Source organism: Carassius gibelio, chromosome B7, assembly GCF_023724105.1.
Source record: "Carassius gibelio isolate Cgi1373 ecotype wild population from Czech Republic chromosome B7, carGib1.2-hapl.c, whole genome shotgun sequence".
In the NCBI taxonomy this organism is placed as follows: Eukaryota; Metazoa; Chordata; class Actinopteri; order Cypriniformes; family Cyprinidae; genus Carassius; species Carassius gibelio.
Window position 1 is genome coordinate 15,083,185 of NC_068402.1, and position 27,820 is coordinate 15,111,004.

The 27,820-nt window shown below is 37.7% G+C and overlaps 1 protein-coding gene across 5 annotated transcripts in view; it reads left to right on the forward strand.

Annotated features, from left to right (window-relative positions):
- Positions 1-27,594, forward strand: part of mettl15 (methyltransferase like 15) — a 64,072-nt gene extending 36,478 nt beyond the window's left edge. For 3 of the 5 annotated variants that reach the window (XM_052560767.1, XM_052560765.1, XM_052560766.1), the window contains 5 exons: positions 622-758; positions 2,982-3,152; positions 12,654-12,845; positions 17,030-17,208; positions 25,697-27,594. In XM_052560767.1, coding sequence (XP_052416727.1) covers positions 622-758; positions 2,982-3,152; positions 12,654-12,845; positions 17,030-17,208; positions 25,697-26,151 — 1,134 coding nt within the window. In that variant the 3' untranslated portion in view covers positions 26,152-27,594. The remainder of the gene's footprint in view (positions 1-621; positions 759-2,981; positions 3,153-12,653; positions 12,846-17,029; positions 17,209-25,696) is intronic. The other 2 variants (XM_052560768.1, XM_052560769.1) reach the window with 1 other exon arrangement.
- Positions 27,595-27,820: the final 226 nt, after the last annotated feature.

Below are 27,820 nucleotides of genomic sequence, written 5' to 3' on the forward strand. Positions count from 1 at the left end.
CCAGTAACTAGAGTTAAAAAAGCAATGAATGGGGTTTGATTTTTCGAATCGATTGGCCCTTCAGGTGGAAAACAAACAAAAACCTGGAACGTTCTGACCTCAACTGAATCTTCTTCGTACGTTTTTTTCTTTTCTTTTTTTTCTAAGTTGAAGATGTGAATGAATCATGCGTTTTGAGATGTTATAAAGCATTTTAACAGCAAACATTTTGTGTCGGTTCTATTGAGGATGGATTTGTATTGTTTAGTGTATGACGTGTGGGTGGGTGGATGGCTCTGGGAAATGGACCCAAGGTGTAGCTGCCACTGTGGCTCTAAGAAACCACTGAGACGCTTTCAACAGGAGAGACGATGACTCATGCATTGACTTTTGAGTGAGAACACAGGATAGTGTCTCTAGTGTGAGCGTGCGTGTTTGTAAAGAAGAGAGAGAGAGAATGCGCAAATGTGTTTTCCGACCTCTTTGAAAAGTAGCAGCCAACTTTGGACAGCGGCTTCATACTTAGAGCAAAATCAATGTCTGGTTGAACATTAAGCAGCTTTGTTCAAGCCAAAAGTAGTTTTCATCATGGATGACACATTTAGCTTTTTCTTTCTGTTCTGTTTTGTTGTTTTCTAACAGGTGGTCCTGGACTTGACCTTTGGGGCCGGAGGTCACTCGAAAGCCATCCTGCAGTCGGTTCCCAGTGTAACGGTGGTGGCAGCAGATCGTGACCCCACAGCTTTCCAAATGGCTCAGCGTTTAGCTGAAGAATACACGTGAGTTTACTCTTTAATCAAAGTTGGCCACAGTACAAGAGCTGAACTGTCAGCAGAACTTGACACGTGTCTTAATACCTGCCTGCGACCCGCTGCAATCAAGTGGGTGATGGTCACGGGGCTCTGTGGTTTATGTGTGTGTGTGTGTGTGTGTGAGAGATTCTCCAGTGAAGATACAGAATCCCCACTCTCACCCACGCTCAGTCGAAAGGCCCCAGCGTCTCATTTGTCAACGGGGCCTAAGGCTTCAATGACAGGGAGAGACGCTGCTGCCCACGCAGGTTCCCCTGTTTCCTGCGTGTGAGAGTGTAGGATGAGGGAGAAATAGAGCTAGTGTTTAATAAAAGCGAACCAGAGGAGCAGGCATGAGGGCTTTGCGGGCGTGTGGTGTGTGCACGTGTGCATGAGGCAGCACTGAAGAAAGCTCCAAATGAGACGTTCCTGACTCTGCAGCGTGGGTAGAGATACCTCTTTACGTGGATTCCGGGGAAACCTGTCTCAGAGGGACCGCTGCTAAAGAAACCAACGTAGGAGAGAGGAATGAGAGAGGGAGAGAGAATCAGGACAAGCTATTCTGTCAGCAGCTATATACTCCACCAATGAGGCTTTGACTCCCACTCATGATGAGAGGCTGGAGAAGCTGAAGAAATCATGTAATTAGCCAATATTATTGGATGGCTGTGTAAGAGGAGCAGGCAGCCCACGCAATCATCTCTCTCTCTCTCTCTCTCTCTCTCTCTCTCTCTTCTCGTCTTCTTTCCTCTCCTCTACTCTTGTCTCGTCTTCTTTCCTCTCCTCTACTCTTGTCTCTTCTTGTTTTCTCTTCTTGTTTTCTCTCCTTACTCCTCTTGTCTCTTCATTTTCTCCTCTCGTCTCATTTTTTCTCCTCTCCTCATTTCTCGTTTTCCTCTTGCTTCTTTTCTTCTGTCCTTTCTTTTTTCTCTTTTCTTCTTCACTTCTTTCTTAATTCACATCGTTTCTCCTCTCTTTTCTCATCTCCTCTTTTCTTTTTTTTGCTTGTCTCTTCTCCTTTTTACCACTTTTTTTTTACATCTCTGCTCTCCTCCTGTCCTCTCTCATCAACTTTCATCTTATTTCTTCTCTCTTTTCCTCTGTTCTCCTCTCCTTTTATTACATCTTCACTCCTCATCTTATTTTGTCTTCTCTCTCCTCACCTCTTTTCTGCTCTCCTCTTTTCTCCCTTGTCTGCTCTCCTCTTTTTTCTTTCTCCTCCTCTAGTCCCATCTCCTGTTTTCTCCTTTCTTCTCCCTTGTCTTCTTTCTTTTCTCCTTTTGTCTCATCCCCTTTTTTCTCTACTCATCTCGCCTCCTCTCCTCTTTTGTCCTCTTCCCTCCTTTCATCACATCTCCACTCTTCTCCCTCTTAGTCCATCACTTTCTAATAGACTTGTACAGCTGACAGTAGAGCACAGACTTTGTTGTCTTAAGGCCCCCTCCAGTCCTCATTCTTTTTACTCTTCTCTCATCCTTTCACTCTTTTTGCAATTCTTGTTGCATGTCAGCTTTTCTAAGTTTTTGCGAGAGGATAGAAATGGAAAAGTGTTAAGAAATTGGCGTCTGTTCTCTTAATCAGACACAGAATTACAGTCATGCTTGAAGGGAACCACGTCATTGATGATTTCAGTACCTTCTGTTGCCTCAAGTACCTCCTTGTCACTTTAACACTTACTAAGTAAATAAATTAATAACGTCAAGATATGCTTTACTTCTGTCAGAATGCAGACCTTCTGTCGTCCTAGCACCGCGTTTCAGCTCACGTGAGCGAAACACATAACAGTGTCATGAACATGTGATATACTTGATATTTGTTTTTAAGAACACATTTAAGCCACTTTTCCTTTGGTCACTGATGGAAGAAATAATAATAATAATAGAAAAGATTAACAAAGCCATTTAAAATGTTAACTGTCTCTGGAAATAATTTACAGCATGCTTTAGTAAGCAATTAGCTTAAACAAGCTATTTGATTTATAATGTTTGCCAAGTTTGCTAATAAAGTCTTTCACTGGGTGACTGAATACCCATTGAAGAAACAGTTTCCCAGTTCACCAGAGATTTTTTAATAAAAGAAAGAAGTAATGCGTAATGGAGACGCAATCATATTGTTTTTCATTGCAGATTGCTTGTCTCTTCAAATGTATCTTTCTTCAGGTGGCCTTGATTCACCGCTCTCCAAACCAAACACACATACTGTACTTGATAGGCTTTGGACCTTGACTGTCTGTGGGACTGTCTGCATTTTTCTCCTGCACATTTTCATCTCTGCTCCCCTGCTGAATGCAGTCGATCAACATCTTATCTTGGACCTCAGTGACGTGGATAGAGGAGTCAGGCAGCTCGGTGCTGGGGAATATTTCAGGCTTGATTTGTTTGGGTATGTCAGGTCATAGTGGACTCTTTTTTTCCTCTTCCTGTACTGGTATAGATTTAGCTTTAAATGTGTATTACTGGTTAGACTTTAATCTCCTAAAGATGGTCTCAGCTTCTGGTTTTAGCCAAATGTGCTATTTTTAATGACCAGTAATCCATCCAGAGTCCAAGCACGTCCTCGCCACAAATTCTGTCACATCCGCATCCTGCACACGTCAGTAATCTGTCAGTGCTCTCTTGTGCCATGAGCTCAAGAAAAGAAATAAATCGGAACATGATATTGTGAACTCATACATATGATAAGGTCACAGGTCAAGCTTCTTCATGAAATTGCTGCTGTTTGCTTACTTAGTTAAGTTGTGAGCAAGTTTCTGCATCTATCCATTTTTCTTCATCCATGGAGAGCTGCTGTTTAGTGGACAGATTGAACTGAAAATACAGATACTTCAAGTATCAATCTTTGCTTAACAGTATGTGTATATATATACTCAAAGAATTATTGGCTAAAAATAATTGAAGATTGGTAGGAAAAAGTATCTCTTCCTTCACTTCTTTTAACATAGAGTACAAAATTCACAGACAGTCAGAAAAAAACAAAAGTAAAAATAGAAGGATAATGTGACCTTTTCTAGGAATTTATCCTTTATGATTGAAATACCTGTCTTACGTAAAAGTTAAACACTAATAAATAATTGAGCATTTTTCAGTTACTAAAAACTGATTTTTTTTTTTTAAAGATTTTTGTATGCTTGTATTTTATTTTTTACACAATGATGGTAGTTTTATTAGGTTGAACATTGAAAATATTTTTGATTTAATAAAAAAACATGTACCTGTTTTTACAACAGAAATTACAAAGATTTTTGTGCTTTTCGTATTGCATAGAAAATAAACTGGTATTGCACATCTCACTGGCTTTGTAACTGGCTTACGTAGTACTACGTCAAGGGGAATTTCAGGCTGTTTAGCATCATTACCCGTCATTTACAGCTAGTTCTGGGATGAAATGCTGGGCAAGTGTTTATCAGTAGCTTGTGCTTAATTTTATAGTCCCTTTCATGTCGACTCTCATGTTTGCACAGAAACAGACAGTTTACCTGTCCTACTTAAATAACAGAGCCTTGAGAGTCTGAGTGTCCCTGGCACTAGTATATAATTAGGTGGTTTCGTCAGATCATTTTTCATGAAATAATTTTTTAGTCTGAAGTTAAAGGAACTGAGGCCACCTCTATTGTTATGAAACAGAGTGTGCCAGTTAACTTATATTTTTTGCCTTATTCTTTTAAGTTTAGATGATGTCAGTATTGTGGGTTGCTAAACTATAAATAGATCGGTTTCTTGGCAATTATGAAGCCACACTTGGAGCATGCTCACTCGCTTACACACATCTACACACCCATCTACTAGCATGTCTATTTTTTTTTATATAAAATAAGATCTTACATAAGGCATTTCTATCTCTGATGCTCTGTTTAAACCACATAAAGACGTTAATAATTTAAAATTGTTATATAAGTGTTTTGCATATTCTCAAATCATTATGTGGGTTGCAGAGCCACAGATAAGCTTAGGAAACCCCCACAGTGCTTTAGGAGGCAAAAGAGACGAGTAAGAGTGCTGAATAACAGAAAGACGGAGAGAAAGAGCGAGGATTACTGTATGTAGGCAGGGGTAATGAATGTGCTGAACCAGCTTTAGCTCAGAGCGAGCTTTTGTAAAAATGGTGGCTATTGTACTGTAACACACTTAATGTTTATTAAATAATTATGACATTTTAATTATACCTTTTTAAATATGGCCGTAAACGGCAATAATTGGGGTCAGTATTACTGGAAAAGGGGAGAAAATTACCATTATTTAATTATTTATGATTTTGAAGAAGTTATATCACTCCAGCAATGTAAATGGATGAAATTAAACTGTTCTCTGTTTACCAGGTTAAGGCTTACTTAAAGATTCATAGGCTTACGGGTGTTTTTTCAACTACTTTGGCTATTCTGACCTTGTGAACTTTTGTTTTTTTCACACAGTTAAAAAAATGTAAAAAAATATTCACCACTTTGTCATTTCCACCACATTGGATCTGAATTTATGCATTGTTTATGTTTATGTTTATTTGTTTAGCACATGTTTAGTACAAGTACAAAACTATGCAAGGAGGGAACGAAGCCACTCTAGGCTTGTCAAAATTAAGTACTTGCTAAGTCTAGTTTTATAGCTATCATGTATCCTAAATCACATATAACTTTGCATATGTCTAGGACAAAGATAAAACAATAAATCTGTACATAAAGCAATTGAAAGGTACCAAAAATAAATTGACAGCATAGTGAAAAGTTTCCAAGATAGCGGAATATGATCTTTATTTTACAAATAATAAAAAAAGTAGTCTCTCTCTTTATTTAAAATCTGTTCGTTGTAATATGTCAACCCCCTGAAACATAAAATGGACTCAAATTGAAGAAACATCTTCTGTAAAACAATGAAACTATAGGAAAATATATTTGTGTGAGCTAGACCAATGACCTAGAAGACCTGAAAAAAGCGGGCTCTGTTATTTACGGTCTCTGTTTAATAGTCTTAAAGTCTCTGTAGTTTAATAAACTACAGAACAACACAATCCGGAAGTGGCGCACTACTATTTTAAGTCCAGTGAAGCAGACCAAATCAGTGTAGTTTGCTTCAATTATTTATCAGTTAAAGGGTTAGTTCACACAAAAATGAAAATTATGTCATTAATTACTCACCCTCATGTCATTCCAAACCCGTAAGACCTTCAATCATCTTCAGGACCCCAAGTTAAGATATTTTTGATGAAATCCGAGAGCTTTCTGACTAGGGTTGGTCCGAATACTATTTGTTGAGCTTCGAAGCTTCAGTAGTTATCAACACCGAATGTTCAAAGCTTCGAAGGGAGGGGTTGGACATATTGTTCTTTCTAATAATATTGTGTTCCTGTAGCTCAATTGGTAGAGCATTGCGATATCAAGCGCAAGGTTGGGGGTTTGATTCCCGGGAACACATGATAGGTGTAAATTGATAGCCTGAATGTACTGTAAGTCGCTTTGGATAAAAGCGTCTGCTAAATGCATAAATTTAATTTAATTACAATTTAATTTAATTTAATAAAGTCAGGAATCTCTGTGTGTCTGTCTGTCTGTTTGCATTTATATTATGTCAAGAACCATTTATCAAATCGACTTCACGCATGGCCAGTGTGTTTCTGCGAACCCAGCGGAGGGAAGTGTCGCATTTTGGGGCAATATGGACATGCGGCACATTCAGATAAACTACAGAACAGCACGATTCGGAAGCGGCGCGCCACACGCGAACAGGGCTTATATGCTCTGAGAACGGACACTGGATTAGTGAATGGATACGGTTTCATTTTCCACTGTGGTGCTTATAACGGAGCTCTTTTGGAATGCAATACAAATGCGTCGATCGTTGCCTTGGTAAAGCAAGTGTAATACAAACGGTGATATGGACGATAATCAGATATTTCTGTTTTGGGACTCCTTTTTTATCTGATATTTACTTCGTTCAATAAAAGAATTAAAAAAAGATAGTTTTTGCATGAAAAAATTTAATAAACAGAAGGCGACGATGGGTATAATATCAATAAGTGCAAATGCTTCCTCCACAGACCAAACTGTCTCAGACATTTGTTTTTTTATATTAAATGTAGTGTAGCTGTTTACTTAGTTTGATCCAATTGCATGCTTTCGCTTAGCCAGCTATGGAAACTGGTAGCCAGGCAACAGAGTGGCGATGTCATGCACGAACTCTAACAGCACACACGGAGAACTCTGGGCCAAGAATGGTTTGTAATCATGCTGTGCCGTACCAGGCTCACTTGGAAATACAGCTGTAACTTTACCTGACAGTCCTTAGAACTGCCAGGTGTTAAAAAAAAAGATTATTCGAATCTCAAAATTGAAAACCGAATGCCAACCCACAAAACTAATATTCGAATATTCTGATCCAGCCCTATTTATGACCCTCCCATAGACAGCAACACATCTGAAAAGTTCAGGGCCCAGAAAGGTAGTAAGGACATCGATGAATAGTCCATGTGACATCAGTGGTTCAACCATAATGATACGAAGCTACGAGAATACTTTTTGTATGCAAAGAAAACAGAAATAACTTTATTCAACAATTTCCTCTCTTCCGTGTCAGTCTCCGCCACAGTTTCATGACACACTCGTGCGGGTTTGAAACGTCATGAGGGTGAGTAATTAAAGGGACCCTTTAATGACAGAATTTTCATTTTTGGGTGAACTTACCCTTTAAACAATCATTAAACGGTTAATCCAGAGAGTAATGTAGTTCAGTTATGTAATGGTTTGTTACGACTTGCCACAATCATTTTAAGCTTGACGGATGTGTATATTGTTTATAATGCATGGCCTCAAAACATGGCTCATCCAAGATTTTAAAGACAGAACTGAGAGGTTGTGCATTATAATGACTTTACCTCATTGAAGGAGTTCACAATACTGTAGTTGCACATGGTTTTAACTAGGCCATCTTTTTATAACTGTATGTTGAAAATGATTCTTTGATCTTCACTATCTCTGGTTTGTGCACGCATTAGGTTTGAACCTTCTTTTTCGTGCATCACTTGACAAATCAGCCACCACGAAGCGGTACACTCTTCCACACCTAATGACACTCAGAGATAGCACCTCCCACTCAGGCTAGGTTGCTAGGGATTATTGTCATATTGTCATCCACAGAGTTATGTCTCCTTCAGTTCGGCAAAGTTTCTCTCAATTGCACCATCAGCTTTTTGTATGGAAGCAAGGCCTAAGTATGAAACTTTGGCCTGTTGTTACTGAGGTAACTTGCATATTACACTATGTTTGATTAACTCTTGAAAATAATATAATAATTATTTGCGGTCTACAAATACATTTTCAAATTCCAAAATCTTTCCATATGTTGTTTCTCAGAAATCTGAGAAAACTCCGAAACTAAAAGGTCACTTTTGAATCTTAGCAAAGACCTTTTTGGTCTTTGGTGAAAGTGGCCATGCTGTCAAGCATAAAGTTGACATGCTGGCTGAAATGCTGGTGATCTGGGTTGATGGTTGACAGGTTATTGTTCACACGTACCATTGACATTTGGATAAGTGATGTATGTGTGTGTGTGTGTGTGTGTGTTTGAATGTGAAAGGCTTCCACACATCAGATAATTTATCTGTCATTCAATACTATAACATTTGACATCTTGCCTGCTAGGGGTGCACGATAAATATTGTCCGATAATTAATGCGTATCTCGTCAGTAAAGCCGGTTATCTAATCAGCGGTAAATTCCATCAGGTGCTGATTTCACATAGAGCAGCTTTTACTTCACGGAGCCGTTGTTAACTGACTAGCTGCGCAAATCCACGTTCATTTTCAGCGTTTATTTGCACATCTTCTCAGTTAACAACGGCTCTGTGTAGTAACAGCTGCTCTATGTGAAATCACGCACCTGATGGAATTTACCGCTGATTAGAGAACCGGCTTTACTGACGAGATGCGCATTAATTATCGGACGATATTTATCGTGCACCCCTATTGCCTGCTGATGTGTCATTAACACTGGCCAGTGCAAACAATCTGTCCTCCAATATCAGTTTCTTTGACTATTGTGAATATTTAACATTTTGAACATTTAACATTTGTTAAAATAAATATACAGTTGGTTGCATGGCATTATCTTGTTCTGTCATATTGTGTGATGACATTTTTAAATCTCATATTATTTGAGCGGTATAGTAATATAGTAATTAAATCTTTTGTATATTGGGTCATTCCGTGTCAACTCAGAGGTCTCCGACTCAAATTTGTGATTATGCAAAAAAAAAATTCTGAATACAGACAGACATGTATAGTGATGAAAGCCAAAATATGAAATGTCATGGATGAATATTTAATGAATAATCCATTATTATTATTATTATTGTTCTTTTTGTGTGTGTGATACACTGCTGATTTTTATTATTTTTTTGGCTGTTGCATGTAGTTGTGTTGTGTAGTTTAGGGAAAAGCTTGGCATTTGAAGACGAAAGGGCTAGGGAAGTGGCTGAGGGACTCACAGGATTTAATCAGTGTTTTTGCTCAGTTATTGATCAGTCAGTGTCAAGCCATGCTGTTGCATTTTCACTCTGCATGTGGAAAGAACAATAAAAATGAAACATTATTTATCGACTCTACCTTCTCCATCTTATCCATGGATTTAGTTCCATTTTTTTCCACTTTTAAATAATAAATCTTTATAAATACAAACAGTCTAATAAAGTACAGTATACATGTCTGCAACAAATAAAGTATAATAGTGTGTGAAATATTGTGATATATCTTAAAGAATAAGAATCTTTCATCCAAACTAAACCGAACATGCATAATATGCCTCTCAAGAAACAACAATGGAAACCTTGACTATACTGTGAAAATTCAGTAATGATAATCCTGCTTGCAGAGTCACTTGCTGCTGGTTTAAGTATTGAGACAATACATTTTGTTTTTTAATTTGAATATCTGAGGAGCTTTTTTATATATTTCAAGTTCGCAATACTGTGCTTAAGCCTAATTAGCTTGGGTGGTCACTCAGAATGGGTTTAGTTTGCACATTTAGGATCATATTTACTGTGGTTTTAAGCTATGTTGTTGTAAATATGCTTTGTTACCAATATTCACTTTTTAACGTACGAGTGGGTTTTTGTAACTCGCTGTCATCTGCTTGCAGTTATTTTCCATGTACAAAAACACTGTCATGCAGCTTTATCACAAACTTTTCATGTAATTTCAATTTATTATAGTAATCATAAACACACTGGTTTGTAGCACAAACAGTTCCACCATTTACTGCACTTTTTTTCTTATAAGAATTTAAGGAATCGGAAGTCTTGCACACTCACAGAAAATAGCTTAGGTTTGTATTGCAAAATAAGCTGGATACTTCATCTAGATATTAGGAAAACCGCTTAATGTTTATAAATAAACTAAAGCTGTGAAGTCTGGCACCTTTAAGGCCCTAAATTGACTGTGTATTGACACAGGAAGCAACAGCAGAAGCAGCGTTCTGCCTGTCACAGCCTCTCCCTTTCTCCCTCCAAACTCACCGATCCATGGCCCGGGAGGGAGGGACGGGGGCTTACCGCTCTTGCGGAGTCTATGTGTTTGTGTGGGCGGGCAAGAGAATGCCTCACTATAGATTTTCCAGCAAATTAATGAAGGTACTGAAAGAATGAGGAGGAGGGAAGAAGCGAGAGAGCGAGATAGAAAGCCCCTTCTGCGGCGCAGAGAACTGAGGGAAGCCCTTGCAGCGGGGGCGAGAGCCGAGCAGCTCCCTCACCCTTGATCTTTCAGCTGGCCGTGGGTGTTTGGACGCTGGTGGCTACCCAGGCTCCAATGGGTAAAGCCTTGGGCCAGCCACATGAGTGGGTGCAAAAGAGGGCCTTTGATGACCTTCGAGGTGGAGGAGGTAATTTCTCACCCCCATCTTCTGCACTTTTTGTTCATCTGGAAGGAGTTTGGTACGAGTCGGGAAAGGGAATCCGCGTGTTTAGCATGACTGCAAAGCCAACGCAGCCAAATTAACCACCTGCCTCTGCATGGGACCCCTAGTGTTCTCCGCCTCATTTGCTTCTCTGCTGTCTGATTTATAGTTGCCTACCTGGGCTGTTCTCAGCTCACAGGCTGCCTAAAGGTCACATGAAAAATGAATGGCTCTTCGGTGCTGGGAAAGAACTCAGGAAAAGATATAGAGAGTCTGGAGGGACCGAGATGATGCCTGAATGCTTATGTCTTGTTTCAGCTTCATCTTGATCTTTTTTTAAACCCTATTCATGTAGCTTTAATGTGTGTGTGTGGTCCGAGACGATGTAAGTGTGCCTGTGTTACTCATAACTGTGAAATCTCTTCAGATAAAGCAAAAACAGTGAATTAAAGCAATAGTGTAAAAGAAAAAAAACCCACCCACGATTCCATATGAATGACTGTGGATTAAAGAGCCATCGTCAATACTCACGTCAAACCAACACCTCCGCATATATTCTAACATTCATACTTCCCTGCAAATGTGTGTCTGTGATCAGAATAACCGCGTAGCCTTCGCACGCATGCGCTTGTGTAAGTATCTGTGAGTTTGTCGGTTTGTGTGTCTGCTTTTCAATTAAGTTTAAGCTGCGGCAGCACTCTCTCACAACTCTCATCTTTTGGTCTCCAAGGTGATAAATAAATGATATTTTGTTACCTTCCCTGTGGGATGCATATTATTTGGTCTATCTCTCTTTCTTTCTCTGCACAGCTTCTGAGCTGCAGTAGTCTTTAGACAGCAGCGGAGAACTTAGTGCCTAGGTTACCAGCCCTAAAGAGGCAGAACACCTGCCACCGTTTGTTCAGCTCCTTTCTGTGTGGAAACGGACTATACAAGAGCAAAACTTCAACTTACCATGTACGAAGAAGGTCTGAGTGTCGACTTTACTTTGCAGTCCTGCATAACTTTATGTAACATATTTATTCTATATATTATAAACCCATACAACTATATAATTATACCCTAATAACCATAAAGTTTACATATAATAAAAATGATAGAATAATATAAGACTGCTGATCAGGTTCATATTATGAAAGTTGCCTCTAAAATGTTAAAATATATAGCTGTGTGTATTAATTAATCTAGGTGAAGAACAATAAATTATATACAAATAATTATAGGAAGCATACTCCCAACAGTTTTATTTATTTATCATTTTTATAGTTTTTTTTATATTTTAATGTAGCTTTATTTTTTTTTATAAATGTGTTATCATTTTAGCATGAACATTAAATGAAAAATGGAAAAAAGTTTTCATTTATTGTCAACTATAACGACACAGCACCATATATCAATCAGCAGTACTGTACTGTTTTATCCCCATTACAGTCACTCATGCATTTGCGGTGCACCACTGAGTTGGTATTTTAATAGCTTGGCCCAATGTGAAGTTATAAAGCAGAAGTGTGATGGATACTGATATTCTAAACACCAGAAGCTGTTTTTCTATTTTGTAACTAATGATAAGAGTCAGATATAGAGAATGTTCACCAAAGGTTTTGCTGTTTCTGGCTTCCAGCGTTAGAAATGAGTGGCTGATGTTTATTTTTAAAAAGGTCTCCGATCAAGCCCTGTGTTATTCTGACCTTAATAGATTGTGAGGCACGTTTCTTTGTCAGAGTGAACACAGGCTTTGCAAACAATCTTACTGAAGGATGCAGCACAACCATTTATGTTAGACCTGGCAGCAAATGCAACCCATAAGCACTGTTACTGTAAGGTACAAAAGAAAATGTTAATCTGTTTATTTAGTGTCAGAGAAAGAGGGAGGAAATGGTAATGGAATGTCTAACTATTTTTCATTTTTTGATTTTTGTTTTATTTTTTGAAAAGTTAATACTTCCATTCAGCAAAGACAGTGTTACATAACATTTGTTATTGTCTTATTTTCTATTCTCTCTCTTGTTAAGGGGCCAGGTGAAGCCAGTACTAGGGAGGTTCAGTGAGCTGAATAACCTGCTCCCAGCACTGGGTTTGGGACCAGGAGGTGTGGATGCTGCCCTTCTTGATGCTGGATGCTCCTCCATGCAGATGGATTCAGCAGAAAGAGGCTTCTCCCTCAGCAAGGATGGGCCGCTGGACATGAGGATGGATGGAGACAGGTTCGACCATGACCTCAGCTCACTTCTGTTTAGAAGAAGCACTTATTGTCATGAATGTTCCAAGAATCATTTGTGCTATTAGTAATGCCTGATTCACTCTTGATATACACTGATGGCCACAGTTATTATTCCTGGCTCACTCATTTATTGATTACATCTACAGAGTCTCCATGCTTCTCTATTATAGCTGTTCAAAAACTAATTCTGAACAGGTGTAAGACATAACCTAATTACAGCTTAATACAATAAAAAGATGACTAAGCACTGCAGAGCCCGCTGATTCACAGACAGAGCTTTGAGGGACACATGGAATGTTAGTGTTAAGACAGTGGATGAATGAACAGAACTAATTTAGTTAGTAAGAAAGAACACCCCCCACCCCCGCCCCAAAGCTCATGTCACAGTATTTCTAAAAGGGACAGTTCACCCAAACATGAAAATTCTGTCATTTGTTACTCGCTTAATGTCGTTCCAAACCTGTTCACAATCTGACATATTTTTGATGAAAACTGAGAATTCTCTAACCCTAACACATTTGTGACCCTGGACGACTAAACCAGTCATAAGGGTACATTTTTTTTAATTTTAGATTTATACATATACCTGAAAGTTTAATAAATACGCTTTACATTGATGTAGGATAGGACAATATTTGGCCAAGATACAATTATTTTAAAATCTAGAATCTGAGCGTGCTAAAAAAATTAAAATAATTTGTCCAAATGAAATCCTTAGCAATGCCTATTACTAATCAAAAATTAAGTTTTGATATACAATTCATGATTTTACAAAATATCTTCATGGAACATAACCTTTACTTGATATTCAAATTATTTTTGGCAAAATAAAAAAATGTATCATTTTGACCCATACAATGTATTTTTGGCTATTGCTACAAATATACAGTGCTACTTAAGCCTGGTTTTGTGGGCCAAGGGTCACAATTATGTAAGGATATTGATAAAATAGTAGGGATGTCCCGATCTGGTTTTTTGCCCTCGAGTCAGAGTCATTTGAATTTGAGTATCTACCGATACAGAGTCCCGATCCGATACTTCTATAATACATAAAAAAAAGAATAAAGAAGAGTGAAAAAACAGATCCAGGATGTTCAATAAATTACATTTTGAAATTTATTCAAATAGAAAACAGCTATTTTAAATAGGCTAGCAAGAATATTTAAAAATGATACTGTTTTGCTGTACTTTGGATCAAATAAATGCAGGCTTGGTGAACAGAAGATACTTCTTTAAACAACATTAACAAGCTTATTGTTCAAAAACTTCTAACTGGTAGTATAGGCAACTTTACTTTTTGTCTAATTTCTAGCTTTTAATTGGCTTAGAAATCTATAACTGCTGGAAGATAACAAATAATGATTTGTTTATATACCACAAAGACACATAATAATAATTGTTTATATACTACAAAGTCACATAATAAGGTAGAATAGTTTCTATGCTGTAATAAATGCTATGTCAATCAGCACGGCATTGTTCATATACTTTATTTATCACCTGCTGGAGATGATAAAAAAAACTCATTGTATTTGTGTTTCCAAAAGTTTCTGTTTTTCTGTGAAAATAGCTGTTTTCATACAGCCATAGCTGGATGCTTTTGTCCATTTTAGGAATTTCTTGATATGACTTTCTGCGCGAGAGCGCCCTCTGGCCTCGAGTATGAATGAAACGCACACTGCAGGAGTCACTCCGTGATCTTCATCTTGCCTTATTCTGGGTCCGAATAAAACACCAGATCATGTGCAGACTGTCCTGTCTCTTTGTATTTAAATCTATATTTATTCACACTTTATTATATATATTGAATGTCAATCTAGTAGTTGTGTTGCTATCTATGCAGGGTCAGAAAGCTCTCAGATTTAATCAAAAATATCTTAATTTGTGTTACGAAAGTGAAAGAAGGTGAGAATTTTTGGGTGAACTATCCCTTTAAAACTGTGGATTTCAATCTGAAATGTTGAACTTTGAAATGCAACAAAAAACAAATCCTCTACATTAAGCTTGCATTTCCTATCTCCAGCATTCACATGCACTGAAATGGAAGTAGATGGAAAGAAAAGCATAGACATTGTAGAAATTGGCAGGGTGTCACAAAGTCCAGGGACCATTTCACAATTTGTATGCTACATTAATATTTTTAATTCTCAATATCTTGTCTTTCAACAGTATTTGATTAAGCAGCAGTGAAACTGTACTAAATGGTTACATTTTAAAGGAATAGTTTGCCAAAAAAGGAAAACTTTTCCAATTCAACGAAAGTGCAATATCTTTGTGTGTGTGTGTGTGTGTGTTTGTGTAAATAAATAAAAAGCAGCTAAAAACATCATAAGAGCCAATTATATTCTGGTTAAATTTTCTGGTTAAATGTTGAGTGACGGTTGTATTAAAGCAGCAGATGTTAAAGTATTTTTCCATTCTCAAAATTGAAAAGAATGAATCACATTTTACTTATGACATTTGCTCATATGGCAAAATATAATATTAAAATATCAATATTAGCTCTAAGAATTATGTCAATACATTTTCTGAACGGGGTGCGACAGATAAGTGAGATAGAAAATGTGTAGTGTTACGGGGACTACGGGACAGGTTTGAAAAACCCTGTATTAAATAACCATTTTTTTGTATATAACAAATAATATTGTTATATGTGATGCAGTACTTAGATGTGTTTCTTCACTATTTAGGCTACTTGAAGCACATGTCAACAGTTTGATATGATTGCTGTCTTTATAAAGCCTTCACACCCTTTCACTTTTAATGAAAGTAGTCACCTAGAACTGTTTCCTAACCCTGGGTCTGGAGAACTGCCAAAGACACACATTTTTTCAGGGTGTTTTTTTCTGATGCATGCATTTCAGGTCATGGAGTCTCTAACGAGCAGAGGAGTTGAATCAGGTGTGTTTGAGTAGGAAGAATGTGCAGTACAGGGTACTCCTGTGCCAGGGCTGGGAAACTCCTAGAGTGGTGTTTTATCATCGCCAACATCTCGAAGTCTCCCACGTCTCTCATGCAAACCACTGCTTCCCTCTGATTTGAAGAAGAGCGAGAGGCCTTCCTCTCTTATTAGGAAGTTTTGTCAAAGTTTTCACTGTGATAATGAGGTGGAAATCCCACCCACCATAACTGACTCGGAACTTTTTTCTGGGGGCGAGATGAAATGGTTGAAAAAAGAGAAGGAGGGAGAGAGAGACCCAAAGAAAAAGGGCGAGATATAGTGCAGGTCAATCCAGGTCCTGCCCACGGTATCTGAATATGCCTTATCCTCGCTCCATCACAAAAACCAATGTGAGAATTAAAGTTTCTGACGGCATGATGCAGTCGGCCGACTCAAGCTGGCCTTCGAGAAGAACAGAGCACACTTTGCATTAATCAGCATGTCTATCTGTTTGAGTTACTCATTCCATGCCCACATACTGTCAATGACAAACTAAATAAGAGAAGAATCGTTCAAGGATAATGTGAGATCCAGAACGACGCTGATTCCAAAAGAAAGGTTATGATGAAAGGTGCATCAAGTTGACTCTAGGTGACAGATGACTGAAGCTGCATGAATATTCCAGTATCAGTCAGTACCTGAGCACTCAATTAATCTTTGCTTCCCTCGCTGTCCATCAGTACAGAGGCAAAGAAATGTGCCAGTCACAATCTAAGGTATCAGACCTAAATAACAGCATTATGTGTAAATATAGAGATTCGTACATGTGAGTCAAGATGTTTAGGGAATATATGAATCACTGGGAGTATATGAATCACATGTGCAAGTGACTGAAACGCACTACATTAAATGTTAAGTTTTATTTGTATTAGTGAGCTAATATATTTCCTCTCTATGTAGGTGTGTAACTTTGTCTCATTTATCCTGGTATATCTTTGTTCTTCCTGGAGTGTACGCACACATTTTCCTAAAGAAAGAAAAAGCAAATGCATAATTCAGTTCATGATTTGATATTTTTATATTTGTCACTAACCATTTCTCCCTCCTGTTCTCTCTCATGTACACACGCTCTCTCTCTCTCTTTTTATAGATCTCGAGCCCACATCTCCCAGAGTGGGAAGGGTGGGAGGGGTTTTCACTGGTGTCTTAGAGCTGTCAGGCTTGGCTTCTGTCAGGCAGGAACTTGTGACGTCAAGCTGCTTAATTGGGCTCCTCTTTGTGCGTAGGTACCCCGACATGCCCTGCGCGGCTGACGTGGTCAACGCCTTGGATCAACAGGCGCTTGCGTCCGTGCTGGCTGCGTACGGGGAGGAGCGGCACACCAGGAAAATTGCGGCGGCCATCGCACAGGCACGCAGCATCTACCCCATCGGCCGGACCCTGCAACTGGCCAGCATCGTAGCAGGTACCCCCCCTCATTAATGCCCTACACTCGAGGGAGGTGAGGAGAGAGAGGAAGCGATATTAATGCAAACTCTCCCTATGGGACTTATTTGTCCTGGAAAAGGAGAAGAGGAGAAAAGATGGCGTTTACTAAACCGAAATCTCTGCCGTCCCATACCCCCCCCCAACTCGTTTCTCACTGTCTGAATGTCCATCAGCAACACATCCCTAGCGACTAACAGGGCTCTTATTAATAAAAAACAAAGCGAGAGAGGAAGCGCTAGCGGAAAAGCTGCAGATGGGGTTCCGTGCGCTTTTTAGCCCCTTTCCTTAATTCGTATTTGGACTCACACTCCCATCCTCTCCTACCCCAGACCCCCCCGCCCCCCTCCTTGTATCCTTTGATTTGTTTCTCACACTCGCTCCCTCCCTTTTCGTGCCCTTCACCGCACCCCCACCAACACACTTCTCCAAAAGCACGCGTCACACGCACCACATTGCGGCAGCTTGATGCTTTTTGATATTATATTAACCGGCTGCTTTATTTTTGCCAGCGCTGTTTCCATAGCCCATCGTTGGCGACGAGATAGATAGTCGCTTCAGACGATGACGCTCGCACAAGGCAAGCACGTGCGTCACACCGGGAGAACAGGTGTGACTAAGGGCAGTTGTTTGATCTTCTTTGAAGAGTAGAGCAAGTCAACAACAATGTTTATTCCAATCAATCTGGAAGCTTCTGACTCCCAAGGGTCCCTGGGGGTCGGCGGTGGGCTGCCGGCATTACCGTTGCCAAGGGAAGCGATTGATGGAGCAGGAGGAGGGATGATATGTGTGTATTTGTATATGTGTGTATTTATCAGTGCTGATGATGGGGGAATGGGAGGGGTTTAGACACCATAACAATGGGCGTTCTCCCTCTTATGTGCTCTTTGTTTCCTAAGAGCAACTAAAGCTCCATAATGCCTCTCTGCCCTTGCTTTTGGAGGCAGATGACTGTCAAAACCTGTATCCCCCGGTGTATCGTTATAATCACCAGTCACCAACCTTTGCGTAACACATTGCAAAAAATAAGATTTTTACAATCCGTTTTACAAGTAAATGCTATTTCGGTCTTTCTACTTCAGATTTTTTAATTCAACGTATTGCTTGCAGGCATGTTTCTTTGTAATTATTTGTGAGATTCACTAGCAAATCCTACACGAGTAGGTAAATCATGCACAAATTTTGTAGCTTCTGATTGAGGTTTTAGTCCATGTTAAACCGGGGAATCCGCACTATTTAGTGAAACATATTTTAGAGGAGACGAGGTCACGGCGGTCTAATATTCTCATCAGTATGAACCCAGCTGGCGTGACAGAAGATTATCCAGATTCCCTAAGGAAAGTGTCCCTAGATCCCAATGCTCAGATCAGCTTTCTACGTATCAGACCACTTTGAATCATAATGAGCATCAGAACAAAAGTGGCTTAAAGCCAGTAAGCACCCTCACTGACCCTGGCAGCCACACCGGCCGCTCTGATACACCTTGAAGCCGTCAATCTAGGTTTGCCGTAAAACATTCAGACTCATTTGATGCAGCTCACAGGATTTGACAGCATGGTTAAACAGTTGTTTAAGCTGCTGGTCATGCTTTAATATCACTGTATGAGACACTAATCAGCCCACTATTGATTACTGGTTGAAGAGCAGACTTGTTGGAGCGCTGATGAAAATTGATCTTTCGCTTTCTCCTTCCGAGTTTGCTGAGGCCCACATCACAGTTTTGAAATTAAGGCAGTCCTTAAAGTCTTTACATTTGTTAGCTGGAGTTTACTTTCCTACTCTAAACTTTATTTTAGGCAAGTTCTTTGGTAAAACAATGAGGGACTTTTTTCACTTTGTTGAGTAATTTTTTTTTACTGGATATTTAACTGTCTAATTTTATTAACTTTCATTTAATCACACTCATGTTGTTGCAAACCTGTAGGACTTTCTTTCTTTCTTTGGAACACAAAATAATTTGGGCTGAATGATCTTGTAATAGCTATTGACGAACCTGCTACCTCCTTTGCATTCAGAACAGGGATGACGTTCCTTATGTAGTAAGCGTCTAGCTATTCAATTAGTGGTTAGCAGAATCTTTTTATTAACAGCAGTCAATTGTTGTTTTTGAATAACTTGGGATTTGGTGTCTCGTTCAACTCCAGAGCTCCATGCAGCAACATATTTCTGGCATTGAGACATTGAGATGAAAATTCAATTCAAACAAAATCACGATGCGTCTCAACGTGTCGCGAGAGACTGGCAAGTACTGTATACCGAGCTGTAAACAAGTAATATAACTGGCTGCACTGTTTGCCACAAATTGGTAATGGAAAATAAATAACTTAATTCTGCCGTATACAGTGGGATTCAAAAGTCTGAGAACACAGAATATCAGGGATTCAAAATCGAATCGAATTTGTTACGATGTCCATGTGAAATCCTTGGTACAAAATGTTGGATCGTTTTTCCATTCAAGTGCAATTCATGATAAATCCACTTGACTTGACCTCACTGTGTTTTTTCATGAAATACTGCAATATTTTATCATCAGATTTCGTCAAATAAATAAAAAATGTAGCATTGCCTTTTTGTTTTATTTTTCATTCTGGCATTCACTGATTCACAAGATTTTGTGGTTAATAACTACAGAGAAACACATGCAATTTCTACATTAAATAATTAAGTTCAGGCAAGAATAATAAAAAAAAAGAGTAAATTTTATATTTGTTCTCAATTTAAGCATTTAGAAATTAAAGTTTGTTCCTTAACGAAGTATATCATACTTGAAATTGTTTATGTTTACAAGGATTCTTTAAGTCAGTTGTTGTTTTGTGATTTTGAGTTCTTTTGCGTACCCAGTATTGAGATCTAAGTTCATTTAGGTTATAACTATACTGAGTAGACATATTATCTTAAAAAGAGTAGCAAGCTGTCTACCTAACGACTTGCATGTTTGTACAGTAAGTGAACCACATGCTTTAATAGCATATATTTTTCAGTATTTCATTGTTTGAGTAAAGTTTACAAACCATGATTGAGTGAAATGTACTTGAGTACTGCAGAGTAAACTTAAAATATAAATTACTTATCAAGTTTAAACTGGCCACCTTAAATGTACTTATTTATTTTGTTAATTGCAAGTAAATTTTACTTTGTGTGGTCTTTTTTTTGTTTTTTGTTTTGTTCAGTGGCTCTGGTAATATATATATATTTTTAGATGTCTCAAAAATTCAAATCCGGTCGTCATTAACTCAGTCCCTAGCAGCCAATAGCAATGCTGCCCTTTCAGCCTCAAATAACATTCATGAGGTACTGTGTCCCTATGCAGCCCGTTGCTCAGATTTACTAGGTATTAATGAAGCATTACTCTTTGAAAGTCTTGTGCATAACGGCTATTGCCAGCCTCGCCCAGGAACAAGGCACTTGTAACGCCCCTTCCTGAGCTTTCAAAGAAAGCGGCGTAAATTGACACTACAGAATAATATAGGACCCTTCATCTCCGTTCTTACTGGAAACCTGATGTGATCAGCATAGATTGGGAAATGTTGTGCAAATTTTAGTTAACTCTTCAGGGTAAACAAGAAGATGGAAGGCTTTAATTTCAATTCTGTCTCTCTCTCTCTCTTTCACTTATTGTTTTTTTCTTTCCCAGAGGTGAACAAGGAGAAATATGTAAGTGTCCGTGAGACACATTTGCTGGAAATGAGTCATCAGCGTGTTGTCATAGCTTATGCAGGATTGAGTCTTTTCACCAAACATATTCACCCTTTAGCCATTTCCTTGTGCCATGATAAACATGAGTCACAACTCCGTCTCACGCCATTTTCAAACATAGTTTATACAAAATTGATAAAAGTGCTTAGGTGTACAATCTAACGTTTAAATGTTAAGTGTGTCTTGGCCAGCTCACCTGACCTGCATTCTTTCTTTTTACCGTCCTCAAGCACAAAGAGATGGACAAGTCAAAAGTGAGGCATGTTTTGATCTTTTCAACTTTCGATGACTTATGGAGCTATGCATTTTAACAAGCCTACATATCATAGAAATGTTCTGAATCTCTCTTGTCTAAAATGAGAGTCACGGAGCTCAGGGTGGAGCGTTCAAGACTTTGGTGTGAATGCATTTCAAAATGTGTAATAATACATATTGATGTTAAAGTTCATTTTAATTAGAATTTAAACAAAAATGACATTATACTATCTATAAAGAATTTTTTTATATAAATATTAATACAAAAAGTGAATGTGTTTAAAAATATCTTCAGTTTAAAACAATTATACATTTTAATATGAATTAATTTATTATACTTTAAGAAAATACTTTGTATGTGACCCTGGAGCACTAACCAGTCATAAGAAGAAATACATTGTATGGGTCAAAAAAAAAAAATGTTATGCCAAAATCATTACGATATTAAGTAAAGATTTTGTTCCATGAAGATATTTAGTAAATCTCCTACTGTAGATATATCAAAACATAATTTTTAAATTCTTAAATACAATTTTTTTTGTTGTTTTTTTTTTTTTTTTTGCATCCTCAGATTCCAGGTTTTCAAAACAGTTGTATCTCGGCCAAATATTTTCCTATCCTAACAAACAATACATCAATAGAATGCATATTTATTCAGCTTTATACATATATATGTAGCAGTGTTTGGTGCTTACAACCGGACAAATCCAGTCATTTCTCAGCTCAGTTCATCAGAACAGTGCTCTACAGTAAATGCCGTCTTTTAAGAATTTGCCTCTGTTTTTATTCCTTGATCAATCAGTCAAATGATGTTTGGAATAACAGCCTTGAATTTCAAAATGGTAGTTCTGCCCCTTGTTCATTCCTTAATGCAACACGAGCGCGTGATTAATAGAGAGGAATCACAAAAGGAAATCCGTAATTCAATTCACGGTCAGACAAAGAATGAGCCCTCTATTCAAGCAGAAATGTGCTTGTGCACAGCCTCATTCAAGAGAGATCTCTCCCTTCATTACAGAAGGATGTCATGCAGTAATCAGTTTTTATCCATATAAAGACATACCGCCAATTATCAGAACCATGAGCAGCTGGGTGTCACCCTCTAATCCATGCACTCACATACAAGACTGCCAACCAATTACATTTCCTTTTAACAAAGTGTCATTTTCACTATGTTTGACTTGACTTTCTAATAGCCAGTGTTTGTATAGATGTATAATATAAATATGACCTATTAAGGAATTATCCAATGGCTAAAATTTGATTCAATTATTTAATGTTTGAATGTTTCATGTTATCTTTTAAATGACATCTAGTAGAGAGAAAACATTGGTGTGGCTTTGTTTGTTTGTTTGTTTGAAAGTTGACGGATCTTTGCCCATTTACATTGTACAGCTCATTAGGCTTCTGTGTAAACATTGTTTTTAAATAAAGTCAGCTCATTTTAAATGTAGAGGTAATTAGGCAGAGGCTGTTCTCATTGTCACACCCATCAGGATTCATGGCCAATTATGGAGAATCAATAGCCATTGCTGCCTGGAATGTGAGGAGAGCACCCATTGCGTTAACAGGACCAGACTGATTGCTGCATTTATTCACCTTGTGTTAGCTGCAATAGAGATTTGATTGTTTGATGCTTTCCTAAATCAGGATTCCTTTTAAATTAGATTGCTGCGATACACGCTATTTGTGTGATTGTTTACGGCCTGCTCAATCTGAACTTGATTTTATTTGATTGTGCATTGTATATTTATTTGCCTTTTTTAAACAGTCCAAATCACAAACGTATCCATTTTACCCCCAACCCCCCCCCCCCCAAACCCCAACACCTTCCAGGCCTGTCTGTCTGTGTATCCCTCTATTTATTCTCTGCTCATTTTTTATTCCTTTTCATTCTTTCCGTTTCATATTTTCCTGTTCCTCACGCGCTCCTTTACATCTTGATTTTAAAATAAGAGGCTGGGCAGAGGCATGTGGTCTTATTGATTGGCCAGTGTCTCGCTCCTCCAAGCCCAGAAGATGCAACACCTCTGTTTTTCTTTAGCTGTCTATCTCTCCGTCTCCTCCACTCATTCTTCCATGTGAAGCTATGGCTTTAACATGTTTCTTGAAATAGTTTTATATAGGGCTATGCAATTAATCAAATTTCTAATTGCGATTACAATTATAGATGCCACACTTATGTCATCGTTCAAAAGCCGCAATTAATCAATCAAAGTCCACTTATGTTATTCTGCTTTCTTAAGATGCCTGTTTTTATGTTATCTTAAGGGTTTTACCATTGTTTTAATTTGAATTTTAGTATAACATTATAATAACATTCATATTTTTACTTTTTTTTATAATTGAAAGAAGAAACCAACCCAATGTATAGTTGATATTTGAGGCTTAATACTATAGAAAAGCAGTAACAGTTCGTGTTTTCAGCTTGTTTATTTTCATATAAAAATATGGCATGCAGTTGCATCAAACAAAATTGTGAAAATTGTAATTGTAAATTGTAATCGTGCAGCCCTAGTTTTATAAATCATTCACTTTTTTTCTCTCCATAAAACATTTACATATAGAAACCCTGAACTGCAAGGTAAAGAAAAAATGGAAATACACTTATTTATATACTTATAATATACTATTATAATTGATTTTGTCAATGTTTACTGTTCGTGTGTGTGCACGCGCGCGCGCGCGTGTGTGTGTGTGTGTGTGTGTGTGTGTAAGCAAATATTTTGAAAAATATCTCATGTTTTTTGTCCATACAGTTAAAGTCAGTGGGTTCAAATGTTGTTTTGGACCTTTTTATTTTTTCATTGTGGCAAAAAATAAAAAATAAAAAAATAAATTCAGATAATTTTTTAATGCTGCACTGAAAAAAGAATGTTAGATTTGGAATGACATGAGGGTGAATAAATGATGAAATAATTTACATTTATTTGTGAACTATTAAGGAACTATTATTTTTTTATTAGGTTTATCAAAAGCCTTAAAAGGTGAGGCTGAAAAAAAAAAACTGATGTGCTAACAGTTTGAACAGTTTGAATCACAGCGAATTCAGTAGATGTGACTGCTGTTTTTCGTTTAGGTTACCTATTTTTTTATATACAGTATATATTTGTTACATAGTAGTGTAAAATGTAACAAACATATCTAATAGTAGTATAATGTCTAACCTAAGTGTAAAAAGAAAATGTAAAAAAGTAGTTCATGTCTGCAGTGTTCCCATTTCTTAAAAAAAAAATTATTTGGACCACTTTTATAGATAAAAAAATAAATATTGTACAGACGAATAAACATGCATTTCAGCAGTATCATTTATTCAGTCCTCTAGGCTTTTATTTAGAAAAAAATATTTTTATTTATATCTTTTTTTTAAAGTATAATATTAAAAATCTGGATTTTGATACTATTCAGAACCAATGTGTATTCTGACGTCAGAAATAACCATGAAAGCATTATCAATAAGCTTACTTTGATTTATAGTGTCTGGTCATACTTTTGTCTTCCCTGCCTTCTAAAAAGAAAACTTCTGCATGTTTTTAGTTCAGGGAACAACATCACCACCCCTTGCTCAGACGGAGCCAAATCATCTCAGCACAGTATACAGCATAAACCCATCTCTCCATGAGCTTTGGGAGCCTTGTAGAACAGCCTGTTTATTTTGTGAAGCACTGTGTCATCACACAAACTGATCTGGAATAAGCCCCCGTGTCTGTCCCTAGCAGTGTTCATCTTTCTGTGGGTTTGTGTCTTTGTTTATATGCTCTTAAAGTACACAGCACCTTTTCCTTCTTGATTGTTTTCGCGAAAAGCACCCATTGCACCTCAATCCATCATTCTTACTAATGTACAGTAGTTCATAAAGCCAGAAAACAGTCATTACATGAGATCTTAAGTCAAATTATTCAGCTAAAAGCTTTATTGGTCCCATACTGTTGTTTCAAGTGTAAAGGCAAATTTTGGTTTGACAATGCCCTTGTTGTCTTTTTCAATTTTAAAACTTGAAATGTAGCACAATGGGACACCTGTTTTGTGCGCAAAAAAGAAAAAATATTATATAAATCTTTATAAACTGAAAATAACTGATTAATAAATATCTTCATGAATAATTTTTTGGTGTCTTTTTAAGGAATGAAATGTGTGTATTTTGTAAATTTGTATAAAATTCATATGGATGACATTTAATGTGTATGTACTCGGTGAATCAGTTTTTCACAAGCAGTATTTCTTTTTAAAAAAGAAGAATGAATAATATTACAAATATTAGTGGTATGTCTTAATGATATTCAGTAGAAAGAGCTTAGTGTTGATGAAGGGGTACTTGAACATTTTTGATGGGATACATAGAATGAAAAATGTTGGAAATCACTGCTCCGAAAACATCTTTAAACTATTAAATAGGAACCAATTTCAAAAATACATGTGAATCAATTCTGAGTAAAGTAAAACAAAAGTCTGGTGCAGGAACCCTGCAAGGAAGCCTCTTAACTTAATAACTAATCTAATCTTCTCTCTGACTGTAGGAGCGTTTCCAGTGAGCGCGCTGTACGCCCGGCGTGACCGCCTGCAGCGGCCTTCACACGTTGCCACCAAAACCTTCCAGGCCTTACGGATATTCGTGAATGACGAGCTCAATGAGTTGCACGCCGGCCTGCGTGTGGCGCAGACCCTGCTCCGTCCCAAGGGGCGACTCTGTGTTCTCACTTTCCACTCCTTGGAGGACCGGCTGACCAAGCGTTTCCTCCGTGGAGAGGACCTGTCCGCCCCACCGCGCCGCAGCCTTCGCCAGCGAGCCAAAGCCCGGCTTGAGTTAGAGGGAGAGGAGCATGAGGAGGAAGAAGAGAACGAAGAAGAGGAGAAAGGACGAGAGAGCAAATATTGGGTCAGTCTGAAGAAGGTGATAAAGCCAAGTGAGGAAGAGGTGCAGGAGAACCCAAGAGCTCGATCAGCTAAACTCAGAACAACAGTAAAACGATAGTGAACCGATGCTTTTTACCAGATCACTAAGGAAAGAAAGCACAAAGCTGTCACTGGGGATGTAGTCTTAGGTACAAAAGCTAAAATGTAGATCTTTGCACATTATTTACCCCTAAATTGTTAATATTAGTATTTTAAAGGTATTATAATAGTATACATATTATTTCCTTAAGTGTACCTATTAATATCTTTTGAAAGGGTACCGGCCTAGTGGCAGTTTTTGCTTTTTTTACTGGGTGTGTACATGTGTAGTTTTATTCACATCAGTGTGTTTCAGGCGAAATAAAGGATATAACTCCAGAATCAGTTTTTTTTTGTGTTTTTTTTTTTGTAAACAATGTCAGTGGTGAGGGAACGAATTCTGGAAGAATTTCGTGTGCACTTTGCATAACACTTTAAATATCTGCCTGAGGGATTTTCTAAATAAATGTTCTGTTTTATCTATATTTTGTTTTGTTCGGCTTTTTTTTTTTTTTAGTGTAGTTTTCATTTTCACTTCATCAGATTTTTTTTTTTAGTTCTGATGCATTTTAATTTAAATCTTTAGTTTTATTTTAGTTTTACTAGTTGAGGGCTGCCAAAATGAAAGAGGTGCTATTATGCTCGTTCACTTTTTCAACTTTATTTAGTCTGTAAATGTTGCTGTTTGATCATAAAAAATATCTGCAGTTACAAAGCTCGAAGTCCACTTCAAAAGGAGTTTTATTTAACAGAAATCACTTTTCAAAAACTACAACGAACGACTCGTTTGGACTACAACACATCTGTTCCGGGATTTGTGATATCGCAAAGATCGATGAATGGGATGAAACCTGGTTGTGCTGCACTAGAGAAGACAATGAGTGTTAATAATATGTCAGAGTGTTCCCAAGACAGACGAGCTTAGAGTGGTTACAATCATCCGGGTTTAAATCACACTTAAATGACAATCACAGCACATCTTTCACATTGGCTACCATCAGCAGTTTGTTTAACAACATTATTCATCATGCAGGTTTGGAAAAAGTTGATGGTGAATGATGACAGAACTTTTTTATTTTTGGGTGAACTGTCCCTTTAACGTACTGTAGTATCTGGTATTATTTAAAAATGTTTAAACAGTCTAGTGTTATTGCTAGTGACATTTTCATGTTTACTGCAGGTGGTTTGTACCAGTTTCAAGTTTCCTATGTCTAAAAACAAAATATCATTACTGGATCTTCCAGTAAAAACTACAGGCCCCTCTGCTGATGTATGCCAGACTTAAAACCCGCCCCATTTTACAATCGATTGCAAGCTGATTGCATTCAATCAATGACTTTTGATGATTATAACCAAGTTCCTGCCCTACATTTTTCTTTTTGAACTCTGCTTCACTTCAGTACAAAAGAAGGATACTTCTGTTACATCATGGCTTTAATTTGTGCTTATTTTTATTTGAATAAACTTAAGTTTTGGAGTCAAACTTTTTGCTTTAGTTTCAGTTAGCTTTTAAGTTTTCAACAAACGAAAATGTTTTATACTGTATGTAATTTTCATTCAGGATAATAACTTTGTCACTCAAGGTTGCATCCATCTTTTACCTGCTGAGCTGCCACCTTCCCATTGCACCAATAAACAGACCTTGGCTCATAGTCAAATTCAGGATCACTTCACACATGGGTTCGACCCAACTCTCACCTCTTCCTGAC